Source organism: Bipolaris victoriae, assembly GCF_000527765.1.
Source record: "Bipolaris victoriae FI3 unplaced genomic scaffold scaffold_175, whole genome shotgun sequence".
In the NCBI taxonomy this organism is placed as follows: Eukaryota; Fungi; Ascomycota; class Dothideomycetes; order Pleosporales; family Pleosporaceae; genus Bipolaris; species Bipolaris victoriae.
This window is the reverse complement of record NW_014575217.1, coordinates 21,050-39,657: the sequence shown is the minus strand read 5'-3', so window position 1 is coordinate 39,657 and position 18,608 is coordinate 21,050. Positions and strand designations below refer to the sequence as shown.

General features: G+C 51.3%; 8 protein-coding genes across 8 annotated transcripts; 3 read left to right on the top strand and 5 right to left on the bottom strand.

Moving 5' to 3' along the window:
* Window positions 1-354: 354 nt before the first annotated feature.
* On the top strand, window positions 355-1,997 carry COCVIDRAFT_42912 (hypothetical protein; the record flags this gene model as incomplete). Its single annotated transcript, XM_014695157.1, has 2 exons — window positions 355-577; window positions 631-1,997. 2 exons carry the CDS (start codon window positions 355-357, stop codon window positions 1,995-1,997), a joined length of 1,590 nt encoding a protein of 529 aa, XP_014550643.1.
* Window positions 1,998-2,150: 153 nt separating this feature from the next.
* Window positions 2,151-3,364, bottom strand: COCVIDRAFT_114967 (hypothetical protein; the record flags this gene model as incomplete). The annotated part of the gene is made up of 2 exons (XM_014695156.1): window positions 2,151-3,128; window positions 3,179-3,364. Coding segments are annotated over 2 exons (1,164 nt in total), but the record flags the coding sequence as incomplete, so codon positions are not given.
* Window positions 3,365-4,063: 699 nt separating this feature from the next.
* COCVIDRAFT_60641 (hypothetical protein) lies at window positions 4,064-5,758 on the bottom strand (the record flags this gene model as incomplete). Its single annotated transcript, XM_014695155.1, has 2 exons — window positions 4,064-4,460; window positions 4,506-5,758. Coding segments are annotated over 2 exons (1,650 nt in total), but the record flags the coding sequence as incomplete, so codon positions are not given.
* Window positions 5,759-7,784: 2,026 nt separating this feature from the next.
* On the top strand, window positions 7,785-8,848 carry COCVIDRAFT_31687 (hypothetical protein; the record flags this gene model as incomplete). Its single annotated transcript, XM_014695154.1, has 2 exons — window positions 7,785-8,462; window positions 8,546-8,848. 2 exons carry the CDS (start codon window positions 7,785-7,787, stop codon window positions 8,846-8,848), a joined length of 981 nt encoding a protein of 326 aa, XP_014550640.1.
* Window positions 8,849-9,151: 303 nt separating this feature from the next.
* On the bottom strand, window positions 9,152-10,692 carry COCVIDRAFT_31686 (hypothetical protein; the record flags this gene model as incomplete). Its single annotated transcript, XM_014695153.1, has 10 exons — window positions 9,152-9,623; window positions 9,681-9,859; window positions 9,920-9,950; window positions 10,000-10,012; window positions 10,066-10,093; window positions 10,157-10,223; window positions 10,280-10,322; window positions 10,400-10,485; window positions 10,557-10,600; window positions 10,663-10,692. The coding sequence occupies 10 exons, from the start codon at window positions 10,690-10,692 to the stop codon at window positions 9,152-9,154; spliced, it is 993 nt and encodes a 330-aa protein (XP_014550639.1).
* Window positions 10,693-11,495: 803 nt separating this feature from the next.
* Window positions 11,496-13,379, top strand: COCVIDRAFT_42906 (hypothetical protein; the record flags this gene model as incomplete). Its single annotated transcript, XM_014695152.1, has 6 exons — window positions 11,496-11,753; window positions 11,837-12,346; window positions 12,430-12,867; window positions 12,923-13,077; window positions 13,142-13,216; window positions 13,292-13,379. 6 exons carry the CDS (start codon window positions 11,496-11,498, stop codon window positions 13,377-13,379), a joined length of 1,524 nt encoding a protein of 507 aa, XP_014550638.1.
* A 383-nt stretch (window positions 13,380-13,762) lies between these two features.
* COCVIDRAFT_114953 (glycosyltransferase family 8 protein) lies at window positions 13,763-15,148 on the bottom strand (the record flags this gene model as incomplete). Its single annotated transcript, XM_014695151.1, has 1 exon — window positions 13,763-15,148. The coding sequence occupies one exon, from the start codon at window positions 15,146-15,148 to the stop codon at window positions 13,763-13,765; it is 1,386 nt and encodes a 461-aa protein (XP_014550637.1).
* Window positions 15,149-17,456: 2,308 nt separating this feature from the next.
* COCVIDRAFT_31683 (hypothetical protein) lies at window positions 17,457-17,727 on the bottom strand (the record flags this gene model as incomplete). The annotated part of the gene is made up of 2 exons (XM_014695150.1): window positions 17,457-17,578; window positions 17,631-17,727. The coding sequence occupies 2 exons, from the start codon at window positions 17,725-17,727 to the stop codon at window positions 17,457-17,459; spliced, it is 219 nt and encodes a 72-aa protein (XP_014550636.1).
* Between the last annotated feature and the right edge of the window lie 881 nt (window positions 17,728-18,608).

Below are 18,608 nucleotides of genomic sequence, written 5' to 3'. Positions count from 1 at the left end.
TTGCCAATAGGAGGTGACTTTAACGCGATTACTAAGGTACGGGTATATACATCAGTATAAGGAGCCATAGTAAAAAAGATAGCTACGTAGTAGTAGGTAGACTGATTAGACAGCCCCTCAGCTCAAAGGTGGGAGTTGCGCCAAGAAGAGTTGCACCGAAGCGCCGAGATTAGCGTCAGACAATACTTTTGAAAGGCACCTCCGTACTCCAACAGGCAAAATGCGCGTCTTGACTGACGTATCCCCCATCGTGGAAAAATGGGGAAAGAGAAGAAAGGAACATGGGATAAGAGCGTTTGTATGCGCAATTTGAGTTTTGGTGTCTCCATCCCCATCTTAAGTGGCACAGCGAGGATGAGACGCTCTTCTACTATCGTGCTGTTCGCAGCATATGCATCGGCGCAAACCCAGTATGGAGAAAACCATGGCGCTGTAAGCTTCGATTCGCAGCTTGTAGAGCAGGCGGCATTCCCAGCGCCCAATGTGACGCTCTACAGCCCTGCCTTCATGTCCAATGCCACTTTTGATCCTGGATGGTTCGAGGGCACCGAGGGGGCAACTTCACTTGGTCAATTGGGTACACAAATTCGACTTGCTGTAACATAATTGTTGATTCTAACATTCTAGTAGAAAGATTCATTAGCGACCTCGCTGCAAAAAACCCTTCATGGATGAAGTACCAAATTGCCGATTTCCTTAGCGAAGAAGGCAAAACATTTCCCTACGCCCTACTCTCGACGTCATCCGCATCAAACACGACTTCAGAGAAGCTCAAAGTCTGGATTCAAGGCTCGGTCCATGGCAACGAACCCGCTGGCGATGAAGCCGCGCTCGCCTTACTTGGGGCCATGGACAACAACCCAGTATGGGCCGCCACCTTGCTGGAGAAAATGGACATCCTCGTGCTCCCGCGTTACAACCCAGACGGTAACGCCTACTTCCAACGTACCTTGGCCACCAACTTCGATCCAAACCGCGATCACACCAAACTCGCTCGCCAGCAGACCCGCAATATCAAAGAATGGTTCAGCACCTTCTCACCTACCATTGCCATTGACTTGCACGAATACGGCGCAGCGACACTCTACTCGACCCACTACAGCAACGCAGCCGACGCCATGTATTCGAGCGCCAAAAACCTCAACATACATCCCGAGATTCGCGAGCTCTCGGAGACGCTCTTCGCACCGGCCATCAATGCGTCGCTCATCTCTCGAGGCCTGCGTGGCGAGCAGTACATGACAGCTTCGAGCCGCAACCCGCCGCGTCTCGTCGAAGCCGGCACCGACGCGAAGATTGGGCGCAACGCCATGGGTCTAACACAGTGCATCACGTTCCTTTTCGAGACGCGGGGCATCGGCATTGCGAACCAGCAGTTCAAGCGCAGGACGCTCGCGGGTCTACAGATGATTCTCGGCGTGCTCGAAGCAGCAAGGGACAATGCCGAGCAGGTCAAGAGCACAGTGGACAATGCTATTGCGGATTTTGCGGCAAGCAAACAGGACATTGTGGTTACCGACTACCCCAACTATGCCAATCGTACGTTTACAATGGTCGATCGCCGCACGGGAGATGTTGTGCAGCTGCCCGTCGAATTCGCAAGCAATACCCCGGCAACGGCGAACCTCACCCGTGCGAGGCCTCAGGGCTACATCATCCCTCGTGCATGGGCTGATCTCGCTGAGCGCTTGAGGGTCTCTGGCTTGGACGTTGAGACCATGCCAGAGGCGTTTCGGGGAGAGGTCGAGGTCTACAACATTACTTCTTCAAAGTTTGCTTCCTCATATTACGAGGGAGCAATCCTAAATACGGTGACTACAGAGAGTTCTGTGCAACAGGTTGCGTTGCCAGCCGGCAGCTTCTTCGTCAGCGCCGCCCAGAAGAATGCGGGCTTGGCCTTTGTAGCCCTAGAGCCCGAGAACATTGACTCTTATGTTTCTTTTGGATTGCTGCCGATGGAGGTTGGTGACCAGTATCCAGTCTTCCGTAAGATCTAGCTACATGACCGTGCATGCATGTTTCATAGACTCGGTACCCATACGTACGCATCTAAGAGCATATAGAAAAAAGATTTCTAATTAATAGTACAAACATTATCACCGTCGCCCATGGTATCAGCAGTGACCTCAAAAACATGAATACCTGGCATACTATGCTGTGACATCTCCGCTCTTCGCACGCTTAGCATCTCTCTCTTCACCCACCGCTGCATCCGCTCGTCGCTTGCCCTCATCTTTTCTTGCATTGTCTTTTTCCTCGCGAGCAGCCCGCCGCGCCTCCTTGTCCTGCTTTTCTTTTTCTTTCCGAAGTGCTTTGCTTTCGAATTCATGCCAATCCCCTTCAAGTTCTTTCAACGCCTCGGCTCGTTTTGGCGCAGGAGCCTCGCTGGTGAAGAAAGGATGCTCGAGCACGTCGGCCGCCGCCGGCCGTGCATTTGGGTCAAATAAGAACATTGCCTGAAGCAACTCGAAAGCCATAGGGCTGACACGGTCCTTGTACTTTTCTGCGAACGTCGACTTCTTACGTTCAGTTGGGCGTAGCAGCTCAAACCACTGCATGTCCACGATGCCAGGCCAATCCTGTACTGTTGGCGTACCAAGGACGTTGTAAATCTTTTCAAGCTGATTGATTTCTCCACCATCACCCGGGAAAATGGCGTGTCGCGTGAAAATCTCCACAAGCACGCATGCTGCTGACCAGATATCGACCGCTGGGCCATATTGCGTTTCTCCAAGTAACAATTCAGGGGATCGGTACCAGATGGTGATGACGCGATTGGTGTAGTCCAGCTTACCACTCTTCGAGTAGAAACGGGCGAGACCAAAATCAGCCAGTTTTAGTTGTCCGGTGTTAGACACGAGAATATTGGCCGCCTTGATATCGCGATGCAAAACCCCACGTCGATGGAGATAATCAAGACCTTCGAACAGTTGCTTTGCAAGGTCTTTCTTGTGCGATGTTTCAAGTTTAAATGTCGGATGGTTTAAAAGGCCGGTTAAATCGTGGGAAAGGTATTCGAAGACCATGTAGCAGTCATTCTTCTCCACCATCACCTCACGGAGGTTAACAATGTTGGGATGGTTGAGAGATTGCAATAGTTTAACCTCGCGAATGGCGGTGACTGGAAACTGCAAAATGTCAGCAAAAGATCTTGTATATGTTCACAAGGAATACATACGCCATCGCGTTCGCCTTCCATACGAATCTTCTTTAGTGCAACCATATCCTTTGTGTAGACATGCACTCCTTTGAAGACCTTTCCATACGTGCCTGATCCGACCACTGACTCATTGCCGGGTTTCCTGTAGTACACCGATTCCGAGGCTGCATGCTCTGGGGCTAATGTAGGTCGTGGCTTTTCTCGTTTCTTTGTAATTGTCTTGGTTTTTGGTATCTGAGGGGGCGGTGTCCTTCGTTCTGGTCGAGCAATAGGGCGTGGATCTGGCCGCCTATCATCATGCCTTCGTGGAAAGTACGGCTCCCGGCGGTCTCTTGGGTCTCGCACGTCCCTTGGATCTCGCAAGTCCCGCGAATCCCTTTCCCGAATATCACGCCCATCTCGAATATCCCGAGGGTCCCTAAAGTCTCGGTCGCGCGGGTCTCGGAATTCCCTTTCCCTACCACGATAATAGGGATCACGGGAATCTCGGATGTCTCGAGGATCTCGTTCGCGGGGGTCTCGATAAGTCGGTTTGCGGTCGTGATAGTTATCGTAGCGACGGTCTCGTTCCCTGATGTCTCGCTCCCGAAGGTCTCGTTCTCGATTATGATCGTAGTCCCTCTCTCTTGGATCTCTGTCTCGATCACTTCTTGACTCGGCATAGCGGGGAGCAACGTCGCGTGCTGCTTCAACTTTTGCTTTTGGATCGAGTAGTGACTCTTTCGACACTGGCTCGGCTTTCTCGGGCTCCTCCAGCACCAATTTTGCTTTGCTTGCTGGAGGCACCGGATTCTTTGTCTTGAGTGAGAACCCGAATCCCGACTTCGTTGCTGTTGGGAGCGTAGCAGAAGACTTGGCCAGAGGAGCGGGGTTTTGCTCTTCTTTTGAACCCTCATCCTCTACCCGTAGATCTTTCGAAGGGCGGAAAGGATTGTCATCAGCGTCGACAGATGTGGAATCAGCTACCGTCTGTGATGTGGGAAGAGGCTGTGGGCGTGGCGCTTCGGTGGCGGGACGACCGCCTCGTGTTCCAGACGCGGGTGTCCATGAGAGATTTGAGAATTGGGTAGGCGCAGCGCCTCGACCCCGGCCACCAGGCCCACTAAAGGGAGCACCTCCGGCAGGGCCTGAGATCCGCCGATCGGAACCGTGAAAGCTGTTACCGCGGAAGCCACCATGTCCACCCCGATGTGAACTGGATTGAAAACCGGATTGAGGATATGACTGGTTTTGGTAGTAGCCAGGAGACTGACTTTGATGATATGGGGATTGCCCTGAATTGTAGCCATGTGGAGGAGATCTGTCAAAGTTAGCGCGAAGTGAGTAAATGATGAATATAACTTACCCGTGGTTTGGATAGGACTGGTTGCTCCAACCCCCTCTGCCGCTGTGGTAGGGTGACTGATTTTGAGGAGAGTATTGGTTGTGGGAAGGATAGGGTGGGGATTGCTGAAATCCACCACGGCCTTGGTAATGGTAGGCTCCTCTCATCTTGTTCTCGTCTCTACGACCCCTGGACGTATCCGAATTGTAGCCAGATCCAGATACCGGTGAACTTCTGCGGGAAACGTGCTTAGTAGGGTATCTTGACTTTGACCCTCGAGAGGGTGAACGGGATTGACGACGTCGTATGGGTATAGGAGGTGATCGACTTCTGCGTGGTGGAGTCCTAGCTCGTTTAGAGCTGGGGGGCGAACTTTTGCGAACAGATGTTGGAGACCGTCTGCGGAGCGACGAGCGAGACCTGACGCGTCTTGGTGCTCGACTGCGACTTCTTGTTCGACCACGAACAGGACTGGGTTTGTAGGACCTTTCACGAGAATGATCCAAGGGCGGCGTGGTCCTCCCGTGAGTCCACCCCGGGGACAATGCCCTCGGCGACAATTCACGCCTGGACCTTCTATCGGGTGAAACCGATCTCTTCCGTGCACGTTGTGTTGCTGGTCTGTAGTAGGTGTCTACGGATGGCGACTGACGCCTGTGTGAAGCGGGCGGCAAGTAACTGTTGGGGGTGTTCCGTCGAGGCAGCCGATCGCGGTCAGAGGTATGAGGGCGAGGCGAGTATGCCCTTGCCGACGGCCGGCCCGAGGAATCTGCACGTCGTGTAGGCGACCTGGAGCGCACTGTGCTGCGACTCCGCGGGCGTTTTACGCGTTTGGATGATGGCCTAGGGGATGGGGAGCGACTGTGATAGTGTTTGGAGGATGGCGTCGTGTCGTGGCGGTGGTGGTGATGGTGATGGTGATGATGATGGTGGTGGTGTCGACGATGGGGGTGGGCAACCCTGTCTGCACTGGCTTCCCTCTCTGAGCCTCGATAGCGGTCCTCCTTGGAGGCGCTCCGACTTCGCCGACGCGTGCGGTCCCTGTCGAGGCTTTTGTCGCGCGAATGGCCTCGGCCGTGTTTGCCTGATGAGCGGGCGTCGTGGTCGTGAGCGCGATGCCTGGAATGATGTCTGCCCGCCCGTGGTGCTGGTGACGATGTCCGAGGGTCGTAGCTGCGGTCGCGGTGGCGGTCTTTGGGACGTTCCCTACCTCGGTCAGGCGATGCCTCAGTTCTCCGCTCGTCTATATCCTGAGCCCGTCGCAGGGCAGCCATAGAGGCAAGAGGATCATCAGAAGTCGCAAGGTTGCAGCATCAAAAGATTCGCGGGTCAGAGCGACAGCCTAGCCGAGCAGGAAGGAACTCTATCTCCGAACCCCCCAGCCGATGATCAGATAGTGAGAGAGAAAAGAAAAGAGATACCACTGCAACTGGTCCGAAAGACAAGCGGGAATGCGCTGCCTGATGTCAGTGCGCTTCTGAATGATGCTGTCGTGGCTGCAGACGCTACTGTTGCAGTGCCTTTGCACCGGCCGGTCCTTTCGCTTGCCGCTATCGATGACGCCAAGGCCTCGTGACAAGGAGGCCCTCCTCCAAAGGACGCATCCCCATCCAACCCCAAACCCCGTCCCTTCAGTCTCGGGTCCTAGTGTGCTTGTGTGCTTGCGTGCTGCCCACGGCCGTCTTCCGGAGTGTGTCTACTTTCCATCTTCTGGCTGCTGTGCATCAAGGGCAGGCCGCCGCCAGGCTTCACGACAACTATCTACTGCATGCAAAAGACAACCGACTCATGGCAGACAATCCATACTGCGAAGCCTTCGCAGAAGGCAATTCCCTCATCCGGTGTAGGATTCATAGACGGTTTGAGGACTTCTAACCGGAATATACGTGTTGGCAAGCGCCTGCACACGAACCGAAGGGGGGGTTTTGGATTTCCGCTGGTGGTCAAGAATGAAAGCTGAGTTGATCTCCGCTGGGCTGTGGATATGGTCCGATGTTGAATACCGTGGGCTCATGCGAGCGAGGCAGTCCACTACGGGAGGGAATGCAGCATATGCTTGTATCCACGAGGAAGCATGGAGCAGGAGCAACAAACAGGTGTAGGGCGAATGCGCCATGATCCCACCGACAGCAACATGCGGCTTAAGGCCACTGAGTATAGTCGCAGCCGACTCGCTTTACCAAGAGGAGACTCCCAACAAGACCATCTTCCATATATCGTGACCGAAGGAGCCGGGAAACCAACAAACCCCCCGCCCCAACGACAATATTCCGAGCACATGGCTGGGACACGCGAAGCTGAGTGATGGGCGGTTGTGGGGACACACCCAGCCGTGACCGATAGGCGACGACAGCTGACAGTCATTAACCTTCCCACCTATTCACCGATAGTGATGCAGTATACATCAGAGGCGCGACATGGAGAAGAATTAGTAACTAGTTATGTGGTGATGCGCGGCGGGTAAGTGACTCCCTAGAGTGGTGGTGGTGGTGGTGCAATGAGGGTGCGTCCAAAAGACACTTCGTAGACCCTCATTCTAGTATAGTAGTAGAAGCAGCACATATAATGGCGTCCTCAGTCATGCCGTGATAGGCGCAAACCGGTAGTGTTGTCGCCTGCTTTGCAATGTACTGTGGGCGAAGAGGCATGCGCGCATCTTCTGTTGCTGGGAATGGCGGCAAGATGGGACTGCGGAGTAAAGTTGCGAGACAGGCCAGAGCCTGCCTGGGAGGGCGCGCCAGGTATCGCCAACCACCTCATCTTCGCCGTCTGCCCCTCATTGTAAGCATGGCAGTCGTTGTCATCGCCGTTATCGCTGCACCATCAAAAAACAGAGAAGAGAAGCGCCAACTAAAAGGGTGATGAGTATGTGTGGCTGCAGCGGAGTGTATTGATGGGGGAGGGTGGGGGTGGGTAGAAGGGTTGTTGTTGGAGTGCAGAGAGCCGGGCGCTCCCTCCTAGTCTGGCTGCAGCCCGTTCTGGTTCGCATCACGTGCGCATTCGGTAGCCAGTAGTGTAGCGTGGCGTCAGGTCATGGCACGCTAAGCCGCATTTCGCCGGGGTTAGGACAAAGTTATTCCTATGCAGTCATATGGACCGGCGCGACTAGGAATTTGTAGGAACCATGTATTACTGGACCGTTTCTCATCTTTTGGCAACTTTGCCCTCGCTCTTGCACTTGCTCTCTTGCCCAGGTCTGACCTAGTCATTACTCTTACATAAGTATACCGACATAGTAAATATAAGCCCCGATCACTCCATCACGAAACCCTGTTGCGATATCCCCACACCCCCGCCATCATGGACGCCGACACGACCAAACCACATTCCGCTGTGCCGTCGCACATGGTGAATGGAGGCTCGCCGCTCAGACTCACGACCGAGGCTCGCGATAAGAAGGAACGGGAAAATCTCTTCAACGCCATTGAGACGTCCAACCGGGGCCGGCAAGTGGTAAACTTCGACGGGCCGACTGGTTATTTCCCCGCGAAGGCTTTTGCAGCAAACAACAATGATGGCAGTACGGACAGCGGACTCGAAATGAGCAACGGCCACACGGAGAACGAATCCGAGGGCGAGGACGCTATCGTCCAAACGCCGCTTGCAACGAGCCGCGCGCACAGCCCATATACCCAGCATCCGACGATTGACTTTGATGGGCTTAGCTGGCCTAGTAAGGGCACACGGCATCGAAAGGAGGCGACGGATGAAGAGAAGGCGGAGAATCTGAAGAAGCTATCGGGGGCTGTACGGACAATGCTCGAGTGTCTGGGCGAGGATCCTGATCGCGAGGGTCTGCTGGACACACCCGAGCGGTACGCAAAGGCGCTGCTCTTCTTCACCAAAGGCTACGAGGAGAACCTGCGGGATATTGTCAACGGAGCCGTCTTTCACGAAGACCACGACGAATTGGTGATTGTACGGGACATTGAGATATTTTCGCTGTGCGAGCACCACTTGGTGCCCTTTACCGGAAAAGTAAGTGCAGGTTGTTTCCCCATGACTTGAAACTATTTGGTTGGAAAGAAAAACAGATCGACTAACTGTACTGTCCGCATTAGATGCATATTGGTTACATCCCCAACCGCCGCGTCATCGGCCTGTCGAAGCTGGCGCGCATTGCCGAAATGTTTGCCCGCCGGTTCCAAGTGCAAGAGCGGCTGACGAAGCAGGTTGCGCTGGCGCTTTCCGAGATGCTGCAGCCACAGGGAGTTGCGGTGGTGGTGGAGTCGAGCCATCTTTGCATGGTGATGCGCGGGGTTCAGAAGACGGGTGCTACAACGACTACGAGCTGTATGCTTGGTTGCATGCGTTCGCGGGAAAAGACTCGCCAGGAGTTTCTCAACCTTATCAACAGGAGATAGAAACGCGGGGCGTCAGGTACAACACAATTGGCGTTAGTGTTCGGGATCCGGCGTTCTGCAGGGGGTGGGGAGTTCATCACTCTGACTGGGCGGGCATATTGCGTTGCATGACACAGACGCATAAGCCTTTCAACAGGTTGTGTTTTGTTTTACTTTTTTCTCTTCTTCTTTGTCTTTCTTGTTCATTTTCTTCAACATGCCTGCCACATACTCACGGTAACGTATCGTCAGATAGACAAAATCTTAAATTCATGTCAGATATCGCACGCTATGAGATGGACAGTTACATTAAAAACAGGCGCATCATGGTGAAGGCGCTGACGGCCTTGGTGGCTTCTGGCCATAGACCAACGACACTTCTTGATAGGCATGGATGCGTCGATCACGCAAGGCCTGGCGCATCAGAGCCAAGTAGACTTGGACTTCTTCGATGGTCCATTTCATAAGGGTGGTGAGTAGATAGATGCTCCACCCTTCTATGCCTTGCTCCCAGTTGATGCGGTTGTAGAGGCCAAGCTCCTTGAAGCGCTTGTCAGCAGGCCAACCGCCAATGGGCAGTTTCCAGCGGTGTTCAACAACGTTGATGAAGCCGGCAGCCTCGATGCCAGCCTTGGCCTCGTCGGCAGTGCGCAGCGATTTTCCAAACTTCTCACCGAGTTCGACCGAAATCTTGCCCCACTTGTCAAAGATGGAGCCAGGTTCTACGGTGCCGTCGTCGGATTTGGGAACAACGGACATTTCGAGTTGTTCAAACCAACCGCCGGGCTGGAGGTGACTGGTAGGATGGAGTTAGCAGCGCAGGGAAAGATGGGAGCGAGGCAAGGCGACATACTCGAGTGCTTCCTGGTAGAACTTGGGCCAATCAGCGACACAGCCAAAGAGGGATCGTGCGTGGATGAGATCAAAACTCTCTTTGCGGAATAGCCAAGGCTCAGTGAAGTCATCGACCTCGAAGCGAAGGTTAGGGGGTATCATGGAGGGTTGTGTGGGGCTGAGGTCGGTTCCCAGCACCTATGTCATAGAATTAGAGCACAATCTGGGGTGAATATTTGTTTGGTATTGAACACGGACCTCGCACGAGGGGAATCTGTCGGCAAAATCACTGTGGACTGTGTGTTAGTTTGGGCGGCAGAGACGGGCCAAAGACTGACATTGCCCATATTCCTGTCAAGTTAGTCTGAAGCGGCCGGTCAAGTGGGTTGTTGGTGATTGCATACCAGTACCAGTACCCAAGTCCAATACACGCTAGAAGAAGGGAGCGAAGAGTCAATACGAGCGTCTAAGTATGGCAGCCGTGGTGGGGCATACCATTGGGTCTTTGGTCAACGGGGCCATGTACAGCTCGCCATCGAGCAGGAGGAGACATATGTGATGACTATGGGGGTACAGTCAATATGGTGGTACATGGTCACGGGCGGGTGCAGTGCATACACAATGTCGAGCTGCTCGGCCTGTGTCTCATCATTGGGCCCCCCTGTCAAGTAGTCAATAGGCAAAGTACTTGGGTAAAGTAGAGGAATGAGACTAGTAGGGCAGGGCAGGTGGGCGCACAGTATGAGCCTTCCTTGTAGGCGTGGTAGCGGCGGCCGTTGCGATACTTGTAGTTTACAACGGCCGACTTGAGTGATGTTGTCTCGCTACAAGGGTTGTTGTTAGAGACGGCTATTCCTTGACCGATGACGCATGGTAGATGATGGTGTAGACTTACGACGCCGAGTCATCGCCAAAGGCCGAATCCGTCTCATCTGAGTCCTGGGCGAGGGTCAATGTCAGACGCGGGACAGGCACGGGCACAGGTGCAGCTGGTGACTTACAAGGGCGATTTGGGCGCCAATGTCAGCCATGGGTGGCAGGGGGCAAGGTAACGGTGAAGGTGGTGTTGGAGAGGGTGATGCAGGTGGTAAGGGCCAGCGTGCAGTGGGAGGGAGGGGAATGGAGTGAGTGCTATGGCCCAAGCCTCGCCTTCGCCTCGCCTCCGGCCCTCAGCCTCTGATCAGGCAGGTGCAACCCAGCCAGCCAGTCGACCACCAATCCACACGCACACACACACACACACACAGCCAGTCCATAATAAAACCAGTCCACAGCCAGCCCACCAGGTAATCGTTCACACGGCTCGGCACGTTTCCATCCGCAAGCGAGCCTTGGCGTACTTACATGTACCCTGCGGTTCCATACATCCATACACTGCCTGCGTACACTACATACCACACATACCCCACTCGACCCCACCAAGGCCTCGACTCGACTCGACTCGACTCCTTCGCTCCCTCGCTCCCTCGCTCCCTCGCCCCCTGCACACATGCCAGTAATATTACACAGCACATTCAAGGTACCACCACTCATATCGCCATGCAACTTACATACTGACTCCTGACACTGGACTAGTACCCCCCCGCTCCGTGTCTGCGATGCGGCTCCCAAATCGTCGTTTCGCCTATCGCTCCCATGTGCACAGTGCTCTGTCCACACCAAACGCCTGATGGCTCTGGTTGGTCATTGTCGCACGTAATCTACTCGACCTCCTGTGCAGACGTCATGGAGCCTGCGACGCAATCAGGAACAGCTGAGGTCCAAAGTGCACTGACAATCTTGTACAACTAACTGGTTGCCCTTCTTTCTCCCATCTTTCCGTGGCACCATACCAATGTCCCTACTCTCCCACGTACCCGACACGGCGGTACTCGTCTCGGCGGCCCTGGCTGCCCTGCTCGCCTATGTCGTGGCCGCCCTGACGTACAACATCTACCTGCACCCACTCGCCAGCTTCCCCGGTCCGCCTCTAGCTGGCGCCACCGTCTACTGGAAGGCCTACGTCGAATGCATCGCAAACCGATCTTTTTGCCACTACCTAGTCGACCTGCATGCTCGCTACGGCAACGTCGTTCGTGTCGGCCCCAATGAGGCAAGCAAGCAAGCAAGCATTCGTTACTTGCATCTACACCTACGCCCACTCCTCGTGCCGCATTGCTGACAAGCTTCGAATAGCTCCACTTTGCCAACCCCCAAGCCTACCATGACATCTACAACAACAAGAACCGCTGGGACAAGGAATCCCGTCTCTACAAGAGCTTCAACGAGGACAGGTCTAGCTTTGGCTTCCTCACCTATGCCGAGGCCAAGGACCGCAAGCACGTTCTAAACCCCTCCTTCTCTCAAGCCGCCATTCGCAGTGCAGAGAGCCTATGTGTCGACAAGATCAAAGCTCTGTGTGCCGCCTTTGAGCGCCAAGCCAGAGCTTCCAAGCCCACTGACCTCTTCTACGCTTTCCGCTGCATGAGTGTCGATGTCATCACCACTCTATGCTTTGGCAATCCCATTCATGCCGTCGATGCCCCAGACTTCAACGCGCCCATTGTAGTAGCCCTCGACGCGTCAACTCCCGTAGCCCTTTACTTCAAGTATTCTGATCTCTTCAAAAACTTCATTTTGAAATGTCCTCCGAAGATATCCAGGATTCTCAGCCCCTTGACGGCGGGCTTGATCGACCTCAACCAGGTATGCCGACTTCCCGCCCCCCAACGTGATTGCAATACCAAACAAAAAAAAATAGCCAGTTTTCGCTGCTGACAAGTTCATAGCTACTCCTGCAGCAGATCGACGACCTAACCAATGATCCGGAAAAACTCAAACTTCTTCCGCACAACATGACCATCTTCCACCGTTTAATGGACCCCGAAGCCCATCGTGACAAAAAGGTTCCCTCTGCCGATAGTTTATATGAGGAGACGCAAGCACTCATGTTTGGTGGTGCAGATACGACCGGAAATACTCTCATGGTTGGCTCTTTCCATTTGCTAAAGGACTCCACTAAATTGCAAAAACTTAAGACGGAACTTCTGGAACATTGGCCTTCTCTCCAGGATGGTGAGCCTAAGCTAAAAGACTTAGAAGACTTGCCATACCTGAATGCCGTCATCAAGGAATCGCTGAGGCTCTCGTCCGGCGTTACTGCTGGCCTACTGCGGGTGGTACCTGCAACTGGCGCAACCATAGCGGGAAAGGTCGTGCCACCAGGCGTACGTATATTCTCAACTCCAACTTATGACAAACCATCTGCTGATTGTGTCACAGACTATTGTGTCATGTGGTAGCACCTTTGTCCATTACAATGCAGACATATTCCCCGAACCAGACAAGTTTGTTCCTGAACGCTGGCTTGAGACACCCGAGCTGGACAACTGGCTGGTCGCTTTCTCGCGTGGTCCGCGAATGTGCTTGGGTATCAAGTAAGTTTGATTCAAGTCGTAATTCTGCTATTATGATTGTAGGGCCAGAACTAATATGTTGTAGCCTTGCATGGGCCGAACTGCGCCTAACATTCGCCCACGTCTTTCGCAAGTTCGAAATGACTGTCCCAAAGCAACTGTACGTCTCCCACCATCCACCTAGCCATTCCATTCTTACTCGAACGCCTCCATGTTATATGCTGACCATACACAGCCCAGAAACGCTCCTATGGCGGGATGTCTTTTTGCCATATTACTATGGCGAACACTTACAGGTCAATATGCGCCCCGTAGACGCGTAGGCTGCTCGCGAGCTGCACGTCCAAGCAAGCAGTTCTCCATGGCAAATAGTAAAGCAAGGAAGCGAATACGTATAAGGCTCGAGAGAGAAAAAATTCCAGGTGTCGAAAGCTCTAAGCTCTAATATTAATACATTTTGCACAAGCGAATGGGTGGTGCTTGTGGTGGCGATTCGCTGGATCAGAAATGACAAGAAACTGCGCTACATAATCGTACATTGCATACCAAAAAGCGCCGTTGCCTTGTCGTCATTATTAACATCTTTTCTCGCCTCTTCATAAATACACGGGCTACCTAGACTGCAAACGATGCGCCAGAACCGTGAATATATCCAAAGCGCTGGTACAAGGGCGTGATTGGAGTGGTTGTGAAAAGAATCATCCTCCTATTCCCTTTCCTCGTGCACTTTGTCCCACGCGTCATACCATCCTTTCATCTCCCATCTTCTTGATAACATCCACTGCTTTGTCTTCTCATTCCCAAAAAGGAATGGATGATCCCACCACTTTTCATGCACACTGTATAAACCTTTTTCAATATCCTGGTCGTTTGGCCAGCGGATGTTCCACGTGTAGGCCAGTTCGCGCCAGGGCATGGGGCCGTCCCATCGATGCGCGTAATTGATGAGATTTTGCTCCTGATATTTTGGGTCAAATGAATTGGGTGTATTCATAAGCGACTTGTAGTACTCAAAGGCAGCGAGTGAAGGTGCCAGTATGAAGAAGCCCGCATTCATATATCCAGGCTTCTTCAACCCCGTGCTATGGGTTGGAGGAAACGAATGGGTCGAATTCCACACTTCGGAATTAGATGCGATAAGGTAGGTCGAGGGCAACGTCGTGTTTGTCGTAGTATCTGAGGGGTTTGTAGTAGCAAGCAAATGAACAGCTGGATCGTCAAACACGGGATCTAGTGACTTCAACAGCATCGAGTCGGCGTCCAGCATGAGGATCCTGTCATATTGCACCATTTCCCACGCGCGCATTTTAGTCAAGATGTTGTTCCAGCGCTGGACGCTCGTCTTCAGCCATGCGTCATTTGGTGTGTGGAGAAAGTCGACCGCATGCACAATTGCGCCATCTCTTTTGAGCCGGTCCCGTCTCGCCTGCGACACATTGGGTGTAACCATGACAATCACATCGTGCTTTGTTCGCGTGCTCGGATCGTGCAATAGCTGCCACAGGAGGATGCGCGCCGCGACGAAATAATTGTCCTTTTCTAAATCGTCGCTTACATCCATGTCTTGCGTCATGAAGATCATGTATGCATATTTTTTCGTATCCTGGTTTACTTGCTCTGTCGCTAACTTGTACGGCGGTGGCGTTGGTATGGGTGGTGTGGGCTCGGTCGGTTTATCTTGTGCAGTTATCTCTTCCGGCAGCGTTTCGGGTGTAGGTATTGCATCCACTGGTTGTCCTTCCCATAGTTTCCCATCAGGTGGCTCCTCCTCGATGGATGGCTTCTCTTCGATGGCGGGCGATGGTATGGGACCAGTTAGTTTCTCCATAGCAGACGACGGTGCTAGATCGACCGGCTCCTCTTCAGCAGACAAATCATCCAAGATAAGTGGTGTGTCTAGGAAAGACAACTTTTCTTCGACAGCCTTGGAGCCCTTGTTTCCAAGAACATCTTGTGAAGGTATCTTTTCGAATTGCCGATGTATAATCTCACTCTGCGTACTGAGGAACAGAAATATTGAAACAAGAAGAAAAGAACTCAGCGTGGTTCGGAGCCACCGTTGATTGACGGGATGATTGTTCCAGGACTTCATGGTAGCGTAAGAGCCTAGAGTAGCGGCACTCAGAGTCGAAGGCATTGAAGGGCATTGCCCTTTAGTTACATATTCTCATACGCCTCAACATAATCCCTCTTAACACGTACCAAGAGCGCCAATCCGTCTCGTGTTACTGAACAAGAGCGTAAGCACTCATCAAACTCTATCAATGTAAGCTGTCTTCCCGTCTTACGGCCGGTTTCGGTGCTCACTTCCCGATTAAGCACCTAGCTTGGCACTGCGTATCACCCAGAATCACCATGGAAGAATATTTGCTGGAACAATCTCACTTTCCGTAATTTTCGGAAGGTTGCATGTCTCAAAGTGTTGGATATAGACGTATTGCTGGCGTGAATATCCGCAATGAGAGATGTTAGGTTTGAATGCGGGAAAAGGAAGACCAAGTCGACGGTCGGTTCTGGGCGTAGTGACATTTATAATACAGATATAAGCACTGAGACAGGCTTGAGCATGTGTTATAAATTCTGAAGTTGGCACTCTCGTACCCGATGAGTTCCGATGACTCGTCACCCCTTGCGTTGTCAAATTTGGTAGCTGACGTATATTTCATGTATCTGACTAAGACTCGACGATCAAGGTCATCAAAACTCCGGTTGTCACACTCAATCACAACTTGAGATCGATCTGCAAATTTCTTGATAGATCGAAATGAAAGATTCGTCGCTTTTTTCGGCTTTCAATTACCTTTGCCAGCACTAACCATTCCACATTGCTGTGCAGGTGGGCGTGTTGCGCACGATAGCATCACAGAGTAATATTTTTATTGCTATCTCACAAAGGGTGGTGTTCCTAGCTAAAGACAGTGCTATTATGCATGAAACAATCTTTCGACCCTATCACCTCTGAGCTGACAAGTTAGTAAACGTGTGGAAAGAACGTGCCGCAATACGTCGCAGGTGGACTTACATCAAGGGTAGATTTACCATAGCTTGAGTAACAATACTCACTCCGATTTCGAAATGACCCCTCCGAGATGAATAATCAGAGGGTCGTCAGAAAGAATGTGCGTGGAATATGGGTAGGATAAACAGGCTGAGTTGAGAAACATACGGTAACGTAACCCCATGAAAGATATAAGAAGGCCGGGCAGTTCAACAATTAAGAGAGGGTTGGAGTTCCTACTGGTTGGTTTTCCCACATTCATCTTGCGTACAAAGATAGTGCATGGTTACAAACGGAGGGAGTGAACTATGTATCAGTTCCTAGCAGATTTATTGAAGTGTCTTCTACGTCTATAACTGAGTAGTGCTTATTAGAATCTCTCAACACCGCTGGATGTAGTACTGGGAACGTTCGGATATAGGCCCACAAATTTACTAAGATAATACGCGATACATGTGTATTTGCATTTCGATGCGTGGACAAGGGCGACTCATGTACAGGCTGCTCCCTGCTGCGAACGCGTACAGAATCCCCCGAAGCACGCTTACCACCCGAGTACAAGACACAAAATTCCATTGATTTAGTTACAGCCAGTAGGAAAGATTATCTTCAAAGCAGGGGTGACTTCCTGGTCGCAGCTTTAGTTGCATATTACAAATCGGGTCCCCAGAGGTGTGTGGTAGACGAGGAAATGCGATCTGATTAGCTCTGATCATCTCTGTAATTATTGGCTGTGCTAAGATATCTGGATCTCCGTAATTGAATACCTGGCGATTGGTTATGCGATGAATATGAGAGTCTCTAATAAACTAGCTAGAAACCAGCTAGTAATAGGTCAAGAAACTTCGTTCTCTGCAGCATTCCCTCGATACAAAGAGCCCGTCCTACATCATACATATAAAATATATAATTCTAATGACCTTGCTAGCAGTCCTGAAGAAGGGAGGTAACTTAAGCAGTAGATAGCGGTTGTAACATCAAGCTTCAGCTGCACCACCCTTTAGTACTCCCAGTCAGGTTGCCAGAGTCATAATGTTCATATACATAATGTTGAAAAAAAATATTACTATCAATCTAGACTTTTCACAAGCTTTACAAGAATTATGAAATTGTTGTGGCTGAGATATGAGAGTGTTGGTTTTGGGATTTTTGGTAGGGTTTTGCGTGCGTAACTTAAGTACCGACAAAACATGATAACTTGTAGAAGATGTTGGGTAAACAATTTAGAACAAAAAACACTTTTAGGACCCATTGACTAGCGATGGAATGAGTTTTAAACTCCAGACTGAAACCCTATTTCTTAAGGCAATAACAGTACCCAGCAATCAAAGTACATTGCTCATTATCGCAGCAGTAATAGGCACCGCATGGCCAAGTACAGATATAGCATGCTAATGATACTTCAGATATTGTATTGAAAGGAGGGATGCTTCCAGATGTATTGAATGAACATACCATCCTTCTTGCTAGCATCAATAGGCCCTTCAGATGCAGCAACCTGCTTAGCAGAATCTTCGATAACATCTATCAACATTTAGTTTTATCCCTTGCTAGCACGAGAATACGTAGTCCTTACTTGTGATTGAGCTTTCAGGAGCTGCGTTGACCGGTCCTCCCAACGAACCGGCGATGTGGAACATAAGGCAAAGAGCGATGACCTTGGTATTCATCATAGTGGAACGGTTATAAGCCAGAGATTGTTAAGGTATTGGAGTGATAGCTTGGTGATGCTACGTTGGAAGGCAGCTTGAGCGCTTTTATATGTTCAATGCCTCTGCCGAATAGCGAGCTTATCACCAACCAAGAGTTTTAGTACGTCTCTTACTGTAACATCTGGATCGCGCAGATGACTTTGAGGATGACCAGCCGCAGCTGAATGCGACCGAGCTTGCATCATATTTTTCCTTAGGGCCTTCCCTAAGTTCCAATCTTTTTAAGTTCGATTGTGATAGATCAAGGTCCTGTACTCTGCATTGGCGTTATGCGAAGCTAAATTGATCTTCGTTCACCAAAGCTGAATGTCTAATGTATCAGGCAAGCACTGGATGCAGTCATCGACGATAGGGATGTTTCAAATGGACTTCCAGCATCTTTCATACGCTTAGATGTTTTTTTTTGAGCTCCTACTCCCGCCCTGACTATCATGTTACACACATTGTTCGTTGATGTACATTCAAATGGTACGTCGTGAAGAGGAAAGTTGCTTAAATATTGTTAATATTCTAATCAGCACACAAGGGAATCAAGAGAGGAAGAGCAGAGTAAGATCATGTAATCTTATCTCCTCAACCGGAACAAGCGAACTATTGCCTATGGATATGTGCGGGATCATCCTAAAGCCGAGTTATACGAGGTTAGGTAAAGTGGGTTCCACGCAAAGGATAACCAAAAAAATGAGATTACGCCTGTCATCGAGCCTGCTTGATTGTTGCTTACACTATCCTTCAGGCTAGAAAAATCTGTTGCCTTGATCACCATGTCGGCCCTCTACAAAACCCCACGCAACCAGATAATTCACGCCACCAAAATAGTATATGACCGATAAAATCTATCC